Below are 22992 nucleotides of genomic sequence, written 5' to 3' on the forward strand. Positions count from 1 at the left end.
TTCAAGGTGACTGTAAACCCGGTCCTTCACACGATACAGTATCCTCTTCCAAGGATAGAAGATATTTTCGCCTCACTATCCGGAGGGAAACGTTTCACCAAAATTGACTTGGCACAGGCATATCTACAGATGGAGGTTGAGGAGGCCTCTAAAAAGTATCTCACGATAAACACACACAAAGGCCTGTACCGGTACAATCGACTGGTTTTCGAAGTAGCATCAGCTCCAGCTATCTGGCAAAGAACTATGGAGCAAGTCCTGCAAGGGATTCCGGGGACTCAATGCTACCTAGACGACATCCTTGTAACAGGAGAAAACGACAACGAGCACCTTGCCAATTTTGAGCAGGTGCTCACTAGGCTGAGAGAACGGGGCCTACGAGCAAATCGCCCCAAGTGCGAATTTTTCCAGAAACAAATATCATATTGTGGCCATATAATTAACGAAGAAGGGTTGCATAAGTCACCTGAAAAAATTGAAGCGGTCATAAAAGCCCCAGCACCTGAAAATGTCTCACAATTAAGGTCGTTCCTGGGATTGATAAATTACTATCATAAATTTTTACCGAACTTGTCAACTGTTCTGCACCCTCCTAACGCACTGCTACAAACGGGAGTAATTTGGAAATGGAGCGAAGACTGTAAACGTGCCTTCCATAAATGCAAAGGCTTGATCACGTCCAAGGAAGTGTTGGCTCATTACAACCCATCACTGCCAATCAGACTGGCGTGCGATGCATCCCCTTACGGCGTAGGAGCGGTATTATCGCATAGATTCCCTGATGGCTCGGAGCGGCCGATAGCTTTTGCGTCACGCTCATTGAACTCAGCTGAGCGTAACTATGCCCAGATCGACAGGGAAGCACTCAGCTTGGTATGGGGAGTGAAGAAATTCAACCATTACCTACACGGACAAAAATTTACCTTGTTGACTGACCATCAACCCCTCGTCTCCATATTCAACCCTAAAAAGGGCGTTCCCATTATGACAGCGCAAAGGCTACAGAGGTGGTCCCTTTTCCTAGGGGCACACCAATATGACATGGAATACAAAGGATCAAAACAGCATGGGAATGCTGACGGTTTATCGCGCCTACCGTTGCCAATGGTAGAAGAGGCACCTACAGTGGACCCAGTGGAGATGTTCCACTCAACCATAGTAGAATGTCTACCAGTAACAAATTCTACCATTGAAAAGGAAACGAGAAATGACCCGACTCTCTCACGAGTCTACGATTTAACGGTGAAGGGATGGCCAGCACATGGCGAACCACTGTTGCCAGCATTCTCGCAAAGAAGAGAACAGCTGTCAGTGTGCCGAGGAACCTTGATGTGTGGATCCAGAGTGGTGATTCCACCCAAACTCCAGGATAAAGTGCTAAAGGAGCTTCACGAGGGGCATTTGGGTGGAGTGAAAATGAAGAACCTAGCCAGAGCGTTTGTGTGGTGGCCAGGTATCGATGGAGACATTGAAGAAATGACCAAGAGCTGTCTAGGATGCCAGAAGGTCCAAAACGCCCCACCACAAGCCCCTCTACATCCATGGGAGTGGCCCTCATCTCCATGGCAAAGGGTACATATCGACTTTGCTGGTCCATTTATGGACTCAATGTTCTTAATCGCGGTTGATGCACACTCCAAGTGGCCGGAGTTAATAAAGATGTCCTCCACCACCACGGAAAAAACCATCACAGTATTAAGGACCATATTTGCCAGGAATGGGCTGCCTGAACAGATCTGTTCTGATAATGGACCGCAATTTGTGTCCGAAGAATTCAGGAAGTTCTTAAAAAACAATGGGGTTAAGCACTACACGTCCGCCCCATACCATCCCGCCACCAATGGATTAGCTGAAAGGTTTGTCCAGACCTTCAAGAAGGCCATAAAGGCCATGGGTAATGAAGACATAAATCTACAACATAAGGTAGATAACTTCTTGTTTGCATACAGGAATGCAACACATGTGGTTACAAACCAAACTCCCGCCATGATGTTTTTCAATAGAAGACTAAGATGCCAGCTGGATTTGATCAAGCCAAACATCAGAAGGGACGTAGAGAACCGGCAATTTCAAGGCATGAATGAAAGGCCAACTAGAACCTTCCAGATAGGTCAACAAGTTTTGGCCCGGGACTACCGTACCGAGAAATGGCAGCCTGGAACTATTTGCACACGACTAGGACCGCTGATGTATACCGTGGACATTGGTGAAAGCATAATAAGGTGCCATGCTGACCAGATCATAGAGTCATCCGAAAAGGGACAACCTACACCACAACTCTATACGCCTAATGATGAAGCAGAGATACCCATAGTATCTACCTCCGATCCGGTGATACTGGAACCAGATGAATCCGACACTGGCATTCAAGCTGAATCGACCTTGTCAAAAGAACCTACTACACCACCGAAAACTACTGCACCACCGAGGCGTTATACGGACTGAGTCAGGAAGCCTCCAGAGAGACTGACTTATAATTGATTAACTGCAGCAAATGTGTAGATTATTGTTCTTGTAAACATGTTAATTAATGATTACTTAAAATGTTATGTACTAATTATCTAAAAGGGGAGGAATTGTAGTGCATGTACCTTTAAGAGCCCCCTGTGTACTGTAATACCGGTAGTGACCACTCGGGTATATAAGCCTGTATAGCGTCTTGTATCTTTTAGTTCACCTCCAGACTCTGTTCAGTAAACACCTGTTAAACCAACTCCTGCATTCCGTGTCTCCATTAACACACGGATACAACAGGTTCAAGTCCCACTCCAGAGACCTGAGCATACAATCTAGGCTGATGCTCCAGTGCAGTGCTGAGGGAGTGCTGCACTGTTAGCGGTGCCATCTTTCAGAAGACATGTTAAACCGAGGTTCAGTCTGCTCTCTCAGTTGGACGTAAAAGATTGCATGCCATTATTCAACGAGATGGAGATCTCCCTGGTATCCTGGCCAATATTTATCCCTCAACCAACATTACTAAAACAGATCTGATCATTTATCTCATTGCTGTTTGTGGGAGCTTGCTCTGTGCAAATTGGCTGCTCGGTTTCCTATATTATACTTCAAAAGTACTTCATTGGTTGTGAAACACTTTGGGACGTTCTGAGGTTGTGAAAGGTGCGATATAAATGCAAGTTCTTTTTTATATAATGGAAACTGCCTAAGTAAACTTGTCACGCCGTAATTACACCCTCTCACCAGTGGTGGCACTGAAGTGCATCTACAGGGAAAGGTGTTATTACAGCTAATGTTCCTGTTAAGCTCGCTCTGGCGGTCCCACGCAGGCCGCTTGCTGGCTTCACAATGGGAAAAACTGCGCACGCGCGGAAATTTGAATGGGCCCCACAGCCCCTTAAAGAGGCTGCACAACCTCCTCCCAAAAAAAATGAAGGGGAACATTGATTACAGTGTGATAAGTTTGCAGTTTCCATTATAATTATGGACACGAATTTCTAATGTAAGAAGTTGATAGGCAATGAGTGCAGACATATGAGGCGCAAAATTCGGTTACGCCCCATTTGGGGGCAGTAACCAAATTAGCGCCAGAGATTTAGCGCCCTGCGCAGAAGTACCGCCCCGGCCGCTAAATTCAGCTTACCGCCCCAGAGGGGAAGTGGAACGCTCTGTTCTCGGGGCGATGTCGGGGGCGCAAAGCGTGCCGCCCCTCCCCTTCCATTAAAGGGGAGCGATGCTGCGAGCTCTGCAGGGCCTCCGATGGCCCACACTAGGTCACCAGGGCGGCGTGGTGCCATGGCCGCAGGCCGGCACCAAGACGCAGTGCCGGGCTGCGCGATGGCGGCCACAGACTATGCCAAGGGTCGCTACGGAGTTCGGCCAAAAGAAGGAAATGGCGGCGTGGGGCGCGGCCGCAACTCCCCTTTAAATACATAGAAACATAGAAGATAGGAGCAGGAGTAGGCTATTCGGCCCCTCGAGCCTGCTCCGCCATTCAATGAGATCATGGCTGATCATCCAAATTCAGTACCCTGTTCCTGCCTTCTCTCCATATCCCTTGATCTCTTTAGCCTTAAGAAATATATCCAACTCCTTCTTGAATATATTTAATGAATTGGCCTCTACTGCCTTCTGTGGTAGAGAATTCCACAGGTTCACCACTCTCTGGGTGAAGAAATTCCTCCTCATCTCTGTCCTAAATGGCTTACCCCTTATCCTTAGACTGTGACCCCTGGTTCTGGACTCCCCAACCATCGGGAACATCCTTCCAGCATCTAGTCTGTCTAGTCCTGTTAGAATTTTATAAGTTTCGATGAGATCCCCTCTCATTCTTCTAAACTCCAGCGAGTACAAGCCCAATCGACCCAATCTCTCCTCATACGTCATTCCTGCCATCCCAGGTATCAGCTTGGTGAATCTTCCATGGCAAGAACATCCTTCCTCAGATAAGGCGACCAATACTGCACACAATACTGAAGATGTGACCTCACCAAGGCCTTGTACAACTGCAGCGAGACATCCTTGTTCCTGTACTCAAACCCTCTCGCTACGAAGGCCAACATACCATTTGCCGCCTTAACCGCCTGCTGCACCTGCATGCTTACTTTCAGCGACTGGTGCACAAGGACGCCCAGGTCTCGTTGCACTTCCCCTTCTCCCAATCTATTGCCATTCAGATAATAATCTGCCTTCCTGTTTTTGACACCAAAGTGGATAACCTCGCATTTATCCACGTTATATTGCATCTGCCATGCTTCTGCCCAATCACCCAACCTGTCCAAATCATACTGGAGTTTCTCGGCATCCTCCTCACAGCACACATGCCCACCCAGCTTTGTGTCATCTGCAAACTTGGAGATAATACATCTAGTTCTCTCATCCAGATCATTAATATATATTGTGAATAGCTGGGGTCCAAGGACCGATCCCTGCGGTACCCCACTAGTCACTGCCTGCCACTCGGAAAAAGAGCCGTTTATTCCAACTCTGTGATCAGGAAGGCCAATGGAATCTTGGCTTTTATTGCAAGGGGGATGGAGTATAAAAACAGGGAAGTCTTGCTGCAGTTATACAGGGTATTGGTGAGGCCACACCTGGAATACTGCGTGCAGTTTTGGTTTCCATATTTAAGAAAAGATATACTTGCTCTCAAGGCGGTTCAGAGAAGGTTCAGTCGGTTGATTCCAGAGATGAGGGGGTTGACGTATGAGGAAAGGTTGAGTAGGTCGGGCCTCTACTCATTGGCGTTCAGAAGAATGAGAGGCGATCTTATCGAAACATATAAGATTGTGAGGGGGTTTGATCGGGTGGATGCGGTGAGGATGTTTCCACTGATGGGTGAGACTAGAACTAGGGGGCATAATCTTAGAATAAGGGGCTGCCCTTTCAAAACTGAGATGAGGAGAAACTTCTTCACTCAGAGGGTAGTAAATCTATGGAATTTGCTACCCCAGAGAGCTGTGGAAGCTGCAACATTAAATAAATTTAAAACGTAGATAGACAGTTTCCTAACAGTTAAGGGAATTAGGGGTTACGGGGAGAGGGCAGGGAAGTGGACGTGAGTCTAGATTCGGATCAGCCATGATCCTATTGAATGGCGGAGCAGGCCCGAGGGGCCGTATGGCCTGCTCCTGCTTCTTATGTTCTTATGTTCTTAGCTTTCTGTCTGACAACCAGTTCTCTATCTAAGTCAATACCTTGCCCCTAATACCGCCCCGCAAGCGAAGGTTGGCCCAGTTCACAACCCGCAAGGCTGGCGCTGACATCGCCTGTGGCGGCCTCATGGGGCGCAGCCAAATTTCTGCGGTGGGGCGCTAGGGGGCTGTGGCGGGGCGCTAAGGGGCTGCGGCGGGGTGCTATGGGGCTGCGGCGGGGCACTAAGGAGTCATCGATGGTGGCGCAGCGGCCCCTTCCTGGTGGGGGGTGCGGCGCTATCGGGTTGCGCCTGAGCAGCGCTTCGCCAAATCTCTCGGGAGGCGCTATTATCGCCCGGGCAAATAAGCCCTTTGCGCCCCCCCCCCGGAGGCGCTAACGGCAGGCGCAAAGGAGTTTGGGCCCCCATGGTTTTTAAACATATTCTATACATAGATTAGGGGGCAGAAGTCAGCAGCAGCAATCTGCCTATAATCTGACACTAAAATCAGCATTCTCACTCAAAACAAATTGCAAGGGTGATTGGAGTGAGAATTGGAAAGCTGGGAAAGTTGTAGCAGTTGGAAACACTCTTGATTTTTGGGGTTTAAAGCACATTGTGGGAGTGGGGGAAGCAACATCTCCGCACCCTGATCTGAGAGTGGGGAGAGTTCAACTCTTTAGCTTGACAGCTCTCGCCTGGAAAAGCACCAAAAAAATCCACTGGAAAGTTTTTGAAAGAGATTAAAAGCATTACATCTTGACTTCGTGAAACTTGGACTATTTTTTTTTAAGAACTTCACTGCAAGGGGTTAATGCCGAGCAGTTTCTACATGTCCGTTGCGTTGTCTGCTTTAATTTTGAGAGTCAGCTCTCTCAGAATGACTATTGTAATAAGTTACAGATTAGGTTGCAATGGGACTACTTTGGGCGCAGTTGTGCGGATGGATTGGCGGAGCGGATTTGCTCTGCAGAGGGAGGGAGGGAGTCAGGGTTGGATGTGGATGAGGAGCTGGAGCTCCAGTCCCAGTCCAGCCTCCTTGTTGGAAGTGGAACTGAGCGACTGCGGCGCTGCTCTCGCCGCCCCCGGCCCCCAGCTACCAGCCATGGCGGCTCAGTGCGACTCTCTGAGCGGCTACCTGGCGGCGGCTCAGCCGCTGCAAGAGCCCGGAACCGCCGACCCCGGCTCCAACAGCGAGAGGAGCACCGACTCGCCGCTCGCCGCCTCCGAGGACGACGGCCAGAGTCTCCCGCACTGCACTGACCCCGACTGGATAGAGGAGAGATTCCGGGTGGACCGCAAGAAACTGGAGGCGATGTTACAAGGTGAGAGCCACTAAACAACCAACTTTACTCTCTGCAGAACTTCGGCGGGGGAGGAGAAGAAAGTTTTAAAACCTCCCTCCCTCCTGTTGGGAGAATCTGGGCTGCAGCCTGAACGCTGGGATTAAATGTAATAAGTACAGGTCAGGGAGAGTCAGAAACCGAGAGCAGCCCATCACTGGGTAGCGAGCGGTGACCCTGGGGCTGTGGAGCGACACCAGTCAGTAGTTCTAGAGCTAAGAGGACAGAGTTGGCAATTAGCAGCAAACGTTTAAAATTTAATGTGCCACCACTTGGAGAAATCTGAGTGATTCAGTTCTATAAATTGAAACACTTATTAGCCGCTGTCCGTTCTCTTGCCTATAAACTTCAGTTCTGCAGTTTTCCCAAGTTTTTTTTAATGCAAAGCGTTGTATTTCCACAGTGATCGGTGTCAGCTGCAATAAAGACACACTCGCTCTCCATATAAGCCCACAGCTTTGGGGGGGTCATTTCAGCTGGTCATTGGGACTGCAGTTATACTGCTACTTTGTAGTGCGGAGGTGACAGCACAACTGTGGTGTCAGCTCCGGAGATCCGAGTGCAATGAAGTGTGGCTCCAGACCCCCGGGAGGCTTCCTCACACCCACTTTAGGGCATGATACAGCCTGCAGTATAACTGCGGTGCAACCCAGGCTTCAGGTCGGAGGGTGCTCAGCATTTAACAGTTACCGTGTCTTGAGGAATAAGATGCTCGTGTGCACACCCTCAAAAACGTTAACCAGTTACGGTCCACACGCCCAGCTCCTGACCAGGCAGTGCTGTGTAACGCCAGCGCAGGTCCCAGCCTCAGACCTGAACGCACTTTCGAATTTCGTGGCAGCCACATTTTTGCAACTTGGAGAAATCTGAGTGATTCAATTCTATAAATTGAAACACTTATTGGCTGCTGCCCGTTCTCTTGCCTAATAAACTTCTGTTCTGCAGTCTTCCCAAGTTTTTTTTAATGCAAAGCGTATTTCGAAAAACGTGGCATTTGTGTTTTAAAAAAGGACCAGTTTAAAAAAAACTTCATGTCCCCAAAGCAGATGTGAAGTGTAGTGAGAGTTTGGGGTAACTTGTATTGTGCATTAGTCCCACTGCTTTCATTCTGCTGCATTTCTGCCGAGTAAATGGGTGAGAGTCGATCAACAGGTTTGTGAAGCTTTTTATTTAGCAGTTACTGAGCCACGTGTCTCATGAATCTTGTTTGACTGGCTGCTGATCGGTGTCGTCTGAAACCTCACCTCTTGGGTGGGCTTTCACCTCCTTGTCATTTTCAGTGTTTGAATTAAAAAAAAAGAAATCCACGGTCATTAAAAAGACATCAGCAAACTTTCCAGAATATATTTGGATTTTAGTTCAATTGTTTTTAACTTGAGTGTACTTTGAAAGACAATCTGGACCAACAGCAGAAGCGATATACACTCTGGGTCAAGAAGTATAGAATTACATCAAATTTTACACCACAGCAACAGGCCATTTGGCCCATCTGGTCCATGCTGGTGCTTATGCTCCACACGAGCCTCCTCCCACTCCTCTTCATCTCACCCTATCAACATATCCTTCTATTCCTTTCTCCCTCATGTACTTATCAAGCTTCCCCTTAAATGCATCTACGCCATTCGCCTCGACCACTCCATGTGGTCGCGAGTTCCACATTCTAACCACTCTCTGTGTAATGAAGTTTCTCCTGAATTCCTGATTGGATTTACTAGTGATTATCTTCTATAAGTAGTGATGGCCGTGAGCAGTGGTTATTCATACATACAGGGTGTGTAGAGAGATTTATAAGGTGGCAGCACAAGGACACGATTGAGTGATCTGAACCCTGAGCTCAGTCGTTGCACTGAACTTCCAATTCTCCGATTCTTCTACATGTTTACTTGTAGCAGCTGAAACGCTGCAGTGATTCTCTTTGCTCTGAGCTGCCTCTCAGCCCCGTGCTGTGGAAAAAAATCCACCAAAATCTTTGAGCAGGATTACCTTTATGTAATTGAAGGTATGATAAGACATCACTTGATATCTTGGGTGTATAAGCAGGGTTTATTTTTGTAATAAAGTACCGACATATTCACTAGTGCATGCAGTATTACATAGTGATACAGTGCTGCTGATGGTTAACAAAGACTGGGGTTAGTCTACTCCTGACTTGACTTGAAGTCGCTTTTTGTACTAAAAATAAATTTGAATTAAGCAACATAAGTAACACCACACAACTTTTAATGCTAAAAGTTTGAATTTTCCAATAATTTGAATTAAGCAACTTTGAATTGAGCAACTTTGAATTAAGAGGAGCAGATAGCAATGTGAACTATATTATTGGATACATTTTAATACATACCACAAAGAAGGTTAGGAACAGTACCTGGAAGATGAAACCAGTGCCAAGGTGTTGCGTTGTAGAGGGTTTTCATGAGTCACCATTCTGATACAGCTGCTCTCGTGCCTCAGTGCAGCGAGAATTGAACTACAGCTCAACAGTGGTATTTGAATATAAAATATATTTTTAAAAGGGGACAAAATACATCACTGGATTGACTTGATATAATGACATGTTTGGTAAGTTTGACAATCAATGCAAAATCTGCCCAGTGTGACATTCACCTTTATTTAGCTTGGAGATGATGTCCAGTGGATAGTTGTATGTGAAGTGGGTTTGATAAAAATGCAATCCGAGCACTTTCACAGATTTATCCATGTACGAGAGTTACTGTTGCCGTGCCAACAGGATCAAAGCACTTTTGAATGTGTATTTACAAAGTTATTGGGAATCAGTCATGCTGAATGTTAAAAAGAACTTGCATGAACCTTTAAAAAGGCATCAATAGTTCCTCCCATTTTTCTCTACTTTAACAACATTCCTTGGTCAGTAGACGTCTTGGACGCCTGTTCTCGGGTGTTTCAGTGGCAGTCTTCATTTAGCCGTGTGGTGTGTTACAGCAATACAGGATGACTTGCCTACCATTCTTTTGTACATACCCTACATAGCCCCTGAGCAGTGTCTCCCCCATTGCCAAGAACTGGGATTGTAAACTTAGATTGTAGGGAAACGTCTGTTTTTAAGGCTGATCTATGAATGTGTGCAATGGCGCTAATGATCCCAACTGCACCATTGTGACCCTAACTAACCCACAGTAAACCATACAGAGATTACTCTGGGTACTAAACACACCATCACTCCAGTGTAAATGGGCCGAGCTCAGAGTAAAAAGGTCACCATTTAAAGAAATATACTCCCAATCTCATCAGATGTCTTGGGATCAAATGGCTACTGGGTTATTGTAACCTCCTGACCAACACATCATTTAATTGTAGGTGTACTGTCTTCTTGGTTATTTTAGATTGATCATAAAGCATGCATAAATTTTGAAGTTTATTCAGATATCAGTTGCTGAAATCAAGTGCCTTCAGATTTTATAAGCATTTAAGCTGTATTTCAAAATGAGCTTTGTGGAAGTGTGCTGAAATGTTTAAAGCTGTACAGCCCGTTTTAGGAGTATGATCAAAGGGAGACTGCCCTCCGCATGGTTGGTTGCTTTGGCCACACAGTAACATAAATATCTCCCCTCATTTCCTGAAGGTGCTGTCTCCTGCTGGAGCACAGGCACTGATTGCCCTTCAGTAGCTCTACGAGCAAGAGCCTAGACAGCAAGTATTTAATTCTCGGGGGGGGGGGGTCGCAGCTGAGCCCAGTCAGGCCTCACACACCAACAACTTGCATTTATATAGCACCTTTAGCATAATAAAATGTCCCAAGGTGCTTCACAGGAGCGTTCAGACAAAAATTTGACACCGAGCCAAATAAGGAGACAGGACAGGTGACCAAATGCTTGGTCAAAGAGGTAGGTATTAAGCAGAGTCTTAAAGGTGCAGAGAATGGTAGAGAGGTTTGGGGAGGGTATTCCAGAGCTTGGGGCCAAGACAGCTGAAGGCACAGCCATCAGTGGTGGAATGAAGGAAGTGGGGTATGCACAAGAGGCCAGAGTTGGATGAATGCAGTATACACATATATACAACCATACACATGCACAATAGGGGATTTCTATCAGGAGCAGCAATCCTGGCTGGTTCACTTTTTCCACCTATTGTCGCACCCTCACTACCAACCCAGCGAAGATCATCTAACTCAGCAGAGATTGAGAATCAAACCAGGGACAATCCGATCTCTGCAGCTCATGACATGCTGCCGTTGCCTATTGAGCCGTCTGCAAGCTGTTTGAGATTCCAAGACTGGCCGATTTTTGATCTTAAGTTGTGGAAGCTTGGAATTTTAGAAATGGTTTTTAAAATCAGCTTTGCTAAGAGGCATAATTGGCACTCCTGCAGGGGACTTCTCGGTAGAGCGTGGCTTCTCGTGGGGACTGGCCTGCTTCTGGTACCGGGGTCTAGTGGCCGTTCATATGTGAGTCTTGAGTGTGAGTGTCATCAGGCTATTTGACTGAGGGGAATCACAACCAGGCCTGGTCCTGATCTTATCTGCACTTGGCGTCTACACGTGTGCTGTTCCACCGGGGTCGCTGATTAATTTTCTCTTCCCTAGCGCAGGGTCTTGAAGCAAATTATAGTTTCCCCCAACAACTACCTTGGTTGAGACCAGCTCACTCCGCACCGCTCGGGGATCAATCCTGGGATATTCTTGGTCTGTGTGGCTCGGCCACTCACTCGCTTACCCAATGAGTTATTTAGGGAGCTCATTACATTTCATTTAGTTTGCCTTGGCGGCTTTCTTTGTAAAAGAACAAGTTGCCAGTTTTAATTTCGGTGCACTGTTTTGTGAGGGCCACCCGTTGATTTTAAAATGGTGTGAAATACAGCTGTTGATGTTCTGGTTACATCGGCTCGAGCTTTAATCTTGGAATGAAGTTTTGTCCCCATGGAGTTGGGAGGCCTATCCTGGTTAAACTGCGGCACCCGGACCGTTTAAGTGGTCAGCTAATGTAACAATGTTGTAAGTATCAACCAACCTTTGTCGCTTGGAAATATAGATGCTACTTGACTGATCACCGAAATATATCTACAATCACGGTGAAGGTGGCCATTTGGCCCATCTTGGTTCATCCATCTAGAAAGATCTGGAAGTCTTCCCATTGTGGCATCCAATTGTTTTTTTTTGAACGGTTCCAGGATTTTTGCCTTCACCGCTCTATCCAGGAGTCCATTCCGCTTTTTGTGTGAAGAAGAATTTCCTGGTATCAGTCCTAAATGTTGCTATTTACTAGTCTGAAGCTGATGTTCGTCGATTGTGTCGTGGGGCGAGGGAGTTTGTTTTTCCGGCTGTTCCACGTGTATACTCAGTGGTTCTATTAATCAGAGCTGCCTGTTCCGACTGATGTAAATGGAGGGGGGCTCTCTGTTGTACCCAAATGAAACTAGCCTGGGCTTACTTTAGGTTCCGATGTTCTAAGTAGGCTTAAAGCGATCCTACAGGTTTCATCACTAAACCTGTGGAGAGCGCAACGCTGCCAATGAAAGAGAAGCTACGAATAGAAGTGGAGCAATATTTGGAGTTAGAGGATTACTGTTGAATGTGCACTAAAATACTTCTCACCTCCTGCACAGTGTCCTGTCCTGCACTGATCTTGTGCAGAGGTGGGACAGTGAATACTACATCAGGTGGTGGTCTAATCTGTGTGAATTTGTACAAAAATTCCTCTATTGGACTGATGGATAGCACTCATCTAAATAATAACTCTTGGGACTTGGGGAAATGTGAACAGGCTTTACCTGATTGGGAAGGCTGAGTTTAAAAATTGACCTGGTCACTTGGCTAATCCGAAGTTTGGTGGGGGAGGGAGAGAGAGAGGGATGGAAGTAAAATTTGTTCATATTGTGATTCACTGGACATGATTGTCTGGAATTTGCTTCTAGTTGTTTTTCTCTGCTGGGGGCAGGTTAATAATTGATGGCGCACACCGCATATGTTAGAAAGCCTGTCTACAAGCTGCAACTAATTAATCATTTAAAATATTGATCTGGACTTCTTGACACTTTGAAGTTTAATACATGGAAATACTTTTGGTAATTGAAGCCTGCGGATTCCTCCCTCGATCCTTGCAGTAGACTAGTCTGTGCTTTAACCATTATCAGATGACGTGTCTAAAACAGAAAGCCAGATGATTTTTTTACCAATATAATAATGCTCACCGTACGAGGATTGGGTTCCAGAAAGCATTTGCAAGCGAGATTACAGGAACGGACATAATCTTTGGAGAAATAGATCTGCTAGACAAATCTGTTCTGCAGAATTACTTCAAGGAGTGCAGTTTCTCAGCTGGGTTCCACTCTCCAGGGGTGTAGACTGTCACAGAGCCTGTCCAGAAGTCTCCTTTATTACAAAGACTTCCTGACTGGAACAATTAAACCACCAGAGACCAGGAGAGACGATGATGTCAACAACATTGCATTCAGAAATTGCTTCTTTCACCTAAACTTTTTAGGGTATGTTGGTGAGGAATGTGGTTTTGTTATTAGAAAAAAAACTTCCAAACAGTGAAAGGAAGTTTGAATTTATTTTCAACGGTTGTGAAGACCAGAGAATTTGTCTGGACGGTGGCCAATGATAATACATTAAAATTGTGTAGTGCTCCTACACCACCCGTTGTGTGGAGTCCTCTACTTGATGAGATCTACACTTTGTCCTCGATGTATTCTGTAATCTATTTCCGTTCACTACTTAATTTGGAACCAAATATATTTGATATTGCATCCGCAGGCTTTAACTTGTTAATGTGAGGATGGAAAACGCAATGAGTCTTTTTAAAAATAGAGATAAATAAATAAAAGTGTGGTTTAAATAGCCCCTTCTACCACAGTGTGTTTAAAAATTTAGGGTGTAGAATGTGCTTGTTCTTAAATAAAAATGATTTTGCCCCAGCCTTCTCGTTGTCTTTCAGATGTAAAAGCTCATCTTGTATGCACCCCTGAGCAGAGAGCAACCTGTGCCAGGGTCAAATTCAATGCCACCTGTACCAGGTAGAGCGTGACCCAAGTTCCGTCATTCTGTGGCACAGCATGACCTACACTAGTCTAGTGTCACTGTAATGTTTTGTAACCTTATTTTTAAAGATATACAGTGACCTGATTTTGTTTGCAATCTATAATGATGCCTGTGGTGGAACAAACTCTTGGTGTGATCGGTAATGACCGGGGTGTGCTTCAGAAATTGCTGCTTGCAGTAGCAGAGTGAAGAATATTTAACTCTGGCAATTACAGGAAAGAGTAACAGTGAGATACTGGCTGACTATATTTCTTTCTAATCTAATCTGTTTTATCTACCTTGTCTGCCTGACTCTGCCAATCTATCCATTTATGTTCTTACTCGTCCTATTTATCTTGATTATTGTTATCCATATCTAGCTCGTGCTCTCTCCATCTATATCGTTATCCATCTACGTCCTTGCATCTCTATCTGTCTCTTGCTCTCTTTCTTTATCCTGCTTTATCTCTATCTTCTCCATGGCTCTCTTTCTCTTTTTTTACTTTTTTCTCTTTATCTTCCTCTCTCTTTATTTCACTTCTCTCTTCCTCTCTCTCAATAGCAGTGCTGTTAATTGATTACAAACATTGTTGCCAGTAGGTGTGTAAATGATCAGTGCTGGATCAGTAACAAGCTAGAGATTAATGGAGCTTTTTGTGAACAGTGGTTCATCCAACTTGTAAAGTAACTTTTTTTTTTACAACTGATGAGCAGGAGCAGCTTCCTCAAGGCCTGGCTTTGTGATTGAGGGCGAAAAAAGATGAGAAGGTGGTGATATTACCATGCTTCATCTGTAGAGAGCACACTGACACCAGCCTGCTCCCTCAAGCACTTCTCTGTTCTGTGCAAGGCCAGTACATAACAAGATCATCTTCATCCGTAACCTGCATCAGATGGGCCCCACCAACTGTAATCATTTTCTGTGTTGCTCCTGTCATTTTTGCACTTTGTCAGGCATTGATTGATAGTTCTACATGATGACAGTCAAAATAAACAACTTTCTTTTCAAAGCTATTCTCCTGGTGAGTGGAAACATAGGTTGTGTATGTGCAGTCAGTTTGCTAAATTACCAGGGCCCTTGCCAGAGTTGTTGCTATATGTTGCCCTAATGAATGGAGGGCTATCTATAAAGAATGCATGGCCAAAAATCCTGGCTCCTTCAACACCATGCATACCTTTTGCTAAACTCCCTTCAAAATGGTGAGAGCCAGATTCACAAACATTGTCTTGACCTAATTCAGCAGCCACACTTGTGTCCGCTCCATCGCTTCCCTCCAAGAACAGCAACTTGAAGCAGCCCGGCATTTTTCCCAACAATTATGTTACTGCCTCAGTTCTGTGAAGAGTGGGAGGGAATGGTTGGGCCCGATGGAGGTGGGCAAGGATCTGCGCAGTGAAGTGAGTGGGATTTTGTCCGGAATAGGATGCGGGCGGTGGAGTTCTGGACAAGGTGGAGATCAGGAGGCTGCTGAGCATATTAAAGAAGTCCAGTCTCAAACTAGCGAAGGCATGATGAAGGTTTCGGTGTCAGTGAGGGCGAGATTGGAGCAGAGAGTGCGATGTTTTGGAATATAGTTGCCAAGTGTATTGCATCATACAAAGGAATGACTGGTCTGTCTGGGAGAAGTATTTGCAGCTGAAGCAGTTTGTTTCCTCGGGCCTCCCTCCCCTCAAAGCTGCATTGGCTTCTGGGATTGGGCAAGGTGCTGAGTCTGTTCACCTCGGCAACGGCAGCAAGAGACAGACTTCGGAGAAGCATCATCGAAGCACATCTTGCACCAGAAAGATGGTTACCATGACCTGCTTTTGAACTGTAAAGATCAGGAATTACCTCTCAGTGAAGAGAGAGTTCAAATTTGTTGGGAAAGTACTTCTTTGGGGGAGGTGCAGCACTACACTTAATGTACTTCCTCTTTTGGATCCACTTTTTCCCCCCCACCCCCTTTTGTCTATAATGCATTGGCTTCTTTCTTCCTTGTTGCGGTCTGTGCAAGGTTAAAACCAGATTCAACTAAAGAATGACTCAGTCTGGCTGTTGTACATTGACAGAGTGTTTATTGGTACAGTTCAGCAAGGTCGTGATGTGGGAATGTTTATTGCTACCGTTGATCTTGGATATGGGAACATATCACAGTTCATCCATGGTGTGTGAAACGGGTTAATTTGTTTTTTTTATTAGTTCCTGGGATGTGGGCATCGTTGGCAAGGCCAGCATTTATTGCCCATCCCTAGTTGCCCTTGAGAAGGTGGTGGTGAGCCGCCGCCTTGAACCGCTGCAGTCCGTGTGGTGAAGGTACTCCCACAGTGCTGTTAGGGAGTGAGTTCCAGGATTTTGACCCAGCGACAATGAAGGAATGACGATATATTTCCAAGTCATGATGGTGTGTGACTTGGAGGGGAACTTGGAGGTGGTGGTGTTCCCATGCGCCTGCTGCCCTTGTCCTTCTAGGTGGAAGAGGTTGCGGGTTTGGGAGGTGCTGCCAAAGAAGCCTTGGCGAGTTGCTGCAGTGTATCCCAGGATTGGATGAAGCCTTTCAGTTCAAAAACAAACCTCCTAATAGGTTGTCTTAAGTACATTTTTGGCAGCTCTGTTGAGTTTGAAAGATACAATTTTAATCTCCTTCATGGGTTCGAAGGTATATTTCGGCAGACTAATTCCAATTCTTGAGTCCATCTGAGTGAAAGAGAGCAAGACAAATTTTAATGGCCCAGAAATTCGGGTCGGAGGCTTCCCGCGGGTGCAAGCCTCCGACCTGCACTTACCTTGCGTGCCGGCCGTTGCGCTGTGGGCCCCCGTGGGATTCAGATCCTGGGCCTGCTCCAACTGCCGGCGCACAGTGCTTGCGTATCCCAGGGGCACAGTTAGTTCGATGCGTCCCCTGGGATCACGTGGGCCATGGGGAGCCAATCGGAGCAGGGAATGCTTCATTCATAAGTTTGACAGGAAGGGCTGTCAAACTTATAAATACTATAAGCCCCAAAACATCACCACATCTTCAAATAATTTTTTTTTTTTAAATCACTTTTTAAATAAACTATAAATTACATGAAATAACTATTTTAAACAATAATTTAAATTTTTGGAAAAAATTATTTTATTTTCTAACGGGGCTAAAAATAAACTTGCCTTTCTTTAAAGTATTTAAAAATAATAAACCTGTGGAAAAAATGTTTTAATTTTAATTAATTCACCACTTACCTTGTAAAAAGCAGGCCTTGCGACTGCTTTTTATATGTGTAACTTCTGGAGACTTACCCTCCCGGGAAAACCTGCAAAAAAAAAAAACCGTAAGTTCGATGAGCACGCGCAGCCTCTCTTGCGCATGCGTTTGACCTCTGAACCCCTTCTTTCAGGGGAACGGAAGTGCCGGTTTCCCGTGCATGCAGGAAACCGGCACTTCCATTGGGCTTACGCGTGAATACCCTGTGCGTACTCACCCGTGGAGACCCGAATTTCTGGGCCATTAAGTTTTAGCTCAAGAAACATGACTTGTTTTCTGTATTCCAAGGAGGAGTAATTAAGATCTACATTTTGCTGTCAGTGTGCTGTCTTGTCTTTTCTGCTGTTGATAAATCTGTTGTTGAGTTATAGACTAAGCCCATGGTCCGATGGTGTTTATTCAACCACTTTCCAAAGTCAGGGAGGTCACGTGGGGGCAAGCGACGTACCCAGTAAACTGAGCAGTGATGAGGGTTTCTGTTCAACCCCTGGAATTGCTGCAGTTACCTAGATATCGGGTGGGTGGAGGCTCGCTCTTGTTTGCAGGGAGTGAGGGCCCACTCACTGGGAGTAGTTTTGGACAATAAACACGAAAATATCTGAGGTTAAAGTCCAAAATCATAAACCTGTTCATTTATTCTGGGATCTTTCTGTATGCAAAATGGCTGCCCCGTTTACCTGCACAAAACAGTCACAAAGTAATTCGATGCATGAGGAGCACTTTTTTTGAGATGCTTGAGAGGGGAAAAAAATAACTTTATGACATCTCAAATGTCCCCAGGTGCTTCACCTGCAGAAAGAGTCACTGAGTGCAGCATTATACATTGTAGACCCATGTGTTCTGCAGACTCAATTACTCCAATATGATTCTTGCTGGACTTGCGTTCTGCTTTTCATTTATCACAGTCCAAAATTCCTTCACCACCTCCTCCTATTGAGCTCTAATTCTCCTTCCTCGAGTACTACAGCGCTCTAATTCCCCTTCCTCGAGTACTACAGCGCTCTAATTCCCCTTCCTCGAGTACTACAGCGCTCTAATTCCCCTTCCTCGAGTACTACAGCGCTCTAATCCCCCTTCCTCGAGTACTACAGCGCTCTAATCCCCCTTCCTCTAGTACTACAGTGCTCTAATTCCCTTTCCTCGAGTACTACAGCGCTCTAATTCCCCTTCCTCTAGTACTACAGTGCTCTAATTCCCTTTCCTCGAGTACTACAGCGCTCTAATTCCCCTTCCTCTAGTACTACAGTGCTCTAATTCCCTTTCCTCGAGTACTACAGCGCTCTAATTCCCCTTCCTTTATTATTACAGTGCTCACTAGCCTGAACTGGTTCCCATCCTGTTCTTTATCAATTTCAAAATCGTTCTCCATTCATAATTTCCTCCATGGCCTCACTCCTTCCTACCTGCAGTCTTCTGATTCTGGCCTCCATTGTATCTCCTTCCTCTCTACTGCACCTTCAGCCTTTAGTTGTCTCTGCCCCATAGTCTGGGACACTCTGCCCCATAGTCTGGGACACTCTGCCCCATAGTCTGGGACACTCTGCCCCAGCGCCTCTTGTTTTGCTACCCCTCTCCTCAACGACTACCTCTTGAATCTAGCTTTCGGTTTCCGTCCCTAATCCTTCTGTCACTGGTGTCCATCTCCTTTTCGCCTCTTGTGAAGTATCCTGGGACATTTTATTGCGCTAAAGGTGCAATGTCAGTGCAAGTTGTTGTCTCTTTGTTTTCCTTTCATTACATGAACTTTGAAACCGCACTGCTGGCCTGGTCAGTTCTGTATCATGAAACGTCCTGAGTCATGGACAGGCAGGCAGTAACTAAGAAAGGGGGATTCTGTTCCAAAGTCATTGTTCAGAAATGCGCATGTCTTTGAGAGAGCATTACCTCAGACTTATATAATGTTGTTTTTAACTCCACTTGATGATGTTATTCATTTAGACTACTAGTCACTTTCATTTGGTTTGAATTATTTCTGTCCAGCACATGTTTACCAGAACCCGAGCATAAATTTTCAGCAAAAAGTACCATTTCATTATTTGAAAAGTTGTGGTTTAACAGACTTGTTACTACATTGTATCATCCGTCTATTCATCCCTAATCCTTTCTTTACCAGTCTGCCCAAATCCATTGAAGATTAAAATGACAAGAATTCACAGAATTTAAGATGATGCATGCTGATTTGTAATCTCAATGGGTGTTGGATTTTTGAGAGTTTGCTAAGTACAGTATATTGTTCTGTGCTCCACTGGTGAATAATTGTGAAGTTCACATGTTCGTGTTTTCTAGTACAGTGGCAAGTGGAGGCCAGATGACCCCAGGACAAGCTCAAGAGAAGGAAAAGCCATTGTTGCTATAGTTGCCACGGGTAGCCATGGTTGTTTATTTAACATTGGGCAGACCGAAGCCATTGTCTTCGATCCCTGTCATGAACTCTGTTCCCTAGCCACCGATTCCTCCCCCTCCCTTGCCATGGTCTCAGGCTGAACCAGGCTGTTCGCAGCTTTGATGTCTACTTGACGCTGAGCTTCCAACCCCACATCCTCCGCATCACAAAGCCCGCCTACTTCCACCTCTGTCATATCACCCTTCTCCACCCCTGCCTCAGCTCATCAGCGCCTGAAACTCTCGTCCTACTTTTGTTACCCCCAGACTCGACTATTCCAATGCTTTCCTGGCCGGCTTCCCAACTTCCACCCTCCATAAACTTATGTTCATTCAAAATTTTGCTGGCCGAGTATAACTCGCACCAAGTCCCATTCATCCATCTCCCCTGTGCTTGCTGACTTACATTGGCTCCCGATCCAGCAACGACTCGATTTGAAAATTCTCATCCTCAAAGAAGGAAGGGGAAGAAAAATCGAGTTAAGTAAAAGAGAGAACTTGTATTTATATAGTGTCTTGCACATGCTCAGCGCTTCACAGCTAATTAATTACCTTTTGAAGCATAGTCACTGCTGTTTTATAAGGCAAATACGACAGCCAATTTGCACACCACTTTGTCCTACAAGCAGCAATGAGATAAATGACTGTCTGTCTGATCTGTTCTGGTGGTGCTAGTTGAAGGATGAATGTTGGCCAAGACACTGTTCCTTGAAAAAGTGCCGTGAGATCCATTATGTCCACCTGATTTTAATGCCTCACCTGAAGGGCAGCCCCTCCAACAATGCAGCACTCCCTCACTATATGCCCCAAGGCTTTAGCCTAGGTTATCTTCTCGGGTGGATCTCCAACCCTCTGACTCGGAGGCAAGAGTGCTGCCACTGAGACGAGCTGAAAACTGGGAGCACCCAATACAAAGAAGCTAGGGATACAAAGCCAAATGGTATCTCAACATCATAAAGCAGAAACACATGGAAAGCAGAGCAAAACATGAGAAAGTTATGAACACTTAGTGTTGTCCAATATCACATAGGTGCATCAACTAGTTGCTGTATGGACTGATGCAAAATGTAGATGATGCTGGCCAGGTTGCCATCCCTAGTTGTTCCAAGAAGGTGATAGTGGGCTGACATCGTAAACCGTTACAGTCCACGTCGTGATGGTGCTGCGTAGGGATTGTTTTTACAACTTACTGGCTTGCTAAGCCACTTCAGAGAGTATTATGAGTCAGCCACATAGGGCTGGCCAGAGTCACATGTCTGCCAGACTGAGTATAGGTCTGCATCTGGGTACCTGTGCAAGGGTGGAGAGCAGAAGTAAGATTCTGCCCTGGTCCCATGCCGTTGGATGCCTCCCAGCAACTGCTTATGGTCTAAACCTACCAAAACTATCTGAGAAGTTTGGGTTCTGATTTGAGATTTCACTGTTAGGGTTCCAGTCCCATTTGGAACTATAATAGGGTTCTTTATTTCTGTTACTAAAAAGTGAATGCCTTAAACTAGGGCTCTAAATAAAAGTAAAATACTACAACTGCTGCAAATCTGAAACCAAAATCTGGAACCAGGTGAAGGATCAGTCTGCATCCGTGGAAAGAACAGATGGCTGGCTCTTTAGGATCACGTCCTGTTCTGAAGAGTAGGAGCCCAAAATGTTGCCGTGTCTGTTCTTTCCATGGATGCTGACTGACCTGTTGGATGTTCCCAGCTTTTTATGTTTTTTGTATTGGGAATATGGTGCTTTTGAGGCTAGGCTGCTTCTCACCGTTTTTATCCATAAGGCTCAACCATTGGCGGCCGTGCCTTCTGTTGCCTCGGCCCTAAGCTCTGGAATTCCCTGTCTAAACCTCTGTACCTCTCCTCCTTTAAGACGCTCCTTAAAACCTACCTCTTTGACCAAGCTTTTGGTCATCTGCCCTAAGTAAGTTAAACTTTAATTACCATTTCCAAGGTAAAAGCCTTTATTTGAATAGTTAAGGAATTGGAAGAGTGTCTTCACTTTCCAACACGTGCTCGTTGAATTTTGGCACATTCAATGAATTGGTGTAATAGCTACAATTAGTGTGTATTAGGATTAGCACAAAGCTTTGTACAGGATGTCCTAAGGAAAACAATGATTATTGTGTTCTTGAGAGACCTGACTTGTGTGACTCATGTCATGTTTCTTCAGGATCACATGTAGTCATTTGGTGCACTTTTGAGGAAGTACACTGTGGTGTTCTAAGCAGTACTGTTGAGTGATTGGTCAAATGCCTTTTAACAGATGACTCATATTAGACTGCTCAAAGAATAACCGTGCTAATTATATTTTGGTGAAAATGTTTAATGTTAGTGTCATTTCCACTGGAGCAGAGACGGCTAAGAAGGGATTTAATAGTTCTTTTAAATCAAATTATTGTGAAGAGTTTAGTGAATAGGGAAATATTATTTCCTGTGGTTTGGTCATCAGTGAAAAGGGGGTCACCAATTTAAAATCGCACTAACCGAACGAGGAGCATGGTCAGGAGATAATTAAAATGTATTTACACAGGTTGTTAGAGCATGAAATGCTTCACCACAGGAAATAGTTGTGGCAGTGACCATTCCATCTTTTAAGGGAAGAGCTGATCATTTGAAGCAGAGGAAGGTAAAGACCTATGGGGAGAGAGCAGGACAGTGGGACTGGTTTTGGATTACTGCAGCAACGAGCCAGCACGGACCAAATGGGTCGAATGGCCTCATCCTGTGCTGTAAACGTCTTGTGTGAGTCAGCAAATCAGTAACTCGAAGATTGATGGGCATATCTAACTATTGATTTTTATATCTTTTATGTGAATTGATGAAGGTTCAGCTGATTACATTTTTGAGATACCATCCTTATCTTTTTAGTAATGTGTTTGGAAAGTGGCAAAAAATGAATGGAATTGTACAGGGGGTAAAATCAACACTTGGTGCGTCAGACAACGATGTCGTGTATGTGACTCCGATTGGCCAGGATAGTTTGTGCATTTCTTTGCCCATTTTCTCTGAAGGAGGCTGTTTTTATTCTGTGGTTTGACTGCCATCCTTGCCTGGCTCGGTTCAGTAGAAATTCCAGTGATTTTATTTGTGCAAATATTTCTGCATTATTCTTCAATTGCCATCTTGGGGATGAGGAGAAAATCATTGGAGGAACAAAAAAAAAAAGGCCACTCTCCTCATTCGGGCCCTGTTTTGACTGGTAGAAAAAAATCTATAATGCAAGTGCCCAGCTTGTAGGAAATCAACATTTTGGGTTAAGGCGAGGAATAAATTGCACTATTCTCTGACTCCAGCTTACTGGGTCTCTCGCCTCTCCCTTTGCTCCAACCTGATGTCCATGCCTGCAGCTGTCTTGGCCCCACGCCTAGACCTTGCCGCTTCTCCACTTCGCTCGCGTCCCTAAAACCCCATCTCTTTGAATAAGCCTTTGGTCGCCCCTCCTAATACCTCCTTCATTTTCTTTTCCTTCTGCCCCTGTGAAGTACCATGA

General features: G+C 45.3%; 1 protein-coding gene across 2 annotated transcripts in view; it reads left to right on the plus strand.

The window, feature by feature from the left end:
- The first annotated feature begins 6549 nt into the window (after positions 1-6549).
- The window catches only part of LOC147113661 (protein bicaudal C homolog 1-like), a 332983-nt gene continuing 316540 nt past the window's right edge, over positions 6550-22992 (plus strand). For both annotated transcript variants that reach the window (XM_085994910.1, XM_085994911.1), the window contains exon 1: positions 6550-6912. In XM_085994910.1, the coding sequence (XP_085851036.1) occupies positions 6585-6912 (328 nt within the window). In that variant the 5' untranslated portion in view covers positions 6550-6584. The remainder of the gene's footprint in view (positions 6913-22992) is intronic.

Source organism: Somniosus microcephalus, chromosome 8, assembly GCF_052327205.1.
Source record: "Somniosus microcephalus isolate GS21.2 chromosome 8, FLI_Smic_1.0, whole genome shotgun sequence".
Classification (NCBI taxonomy): Eukaryota; Metazoa; Chordata; class Chondrichthyes; order Squaliformes; family Somniosidae; genus Somniosus; species Somniosus microcephalus.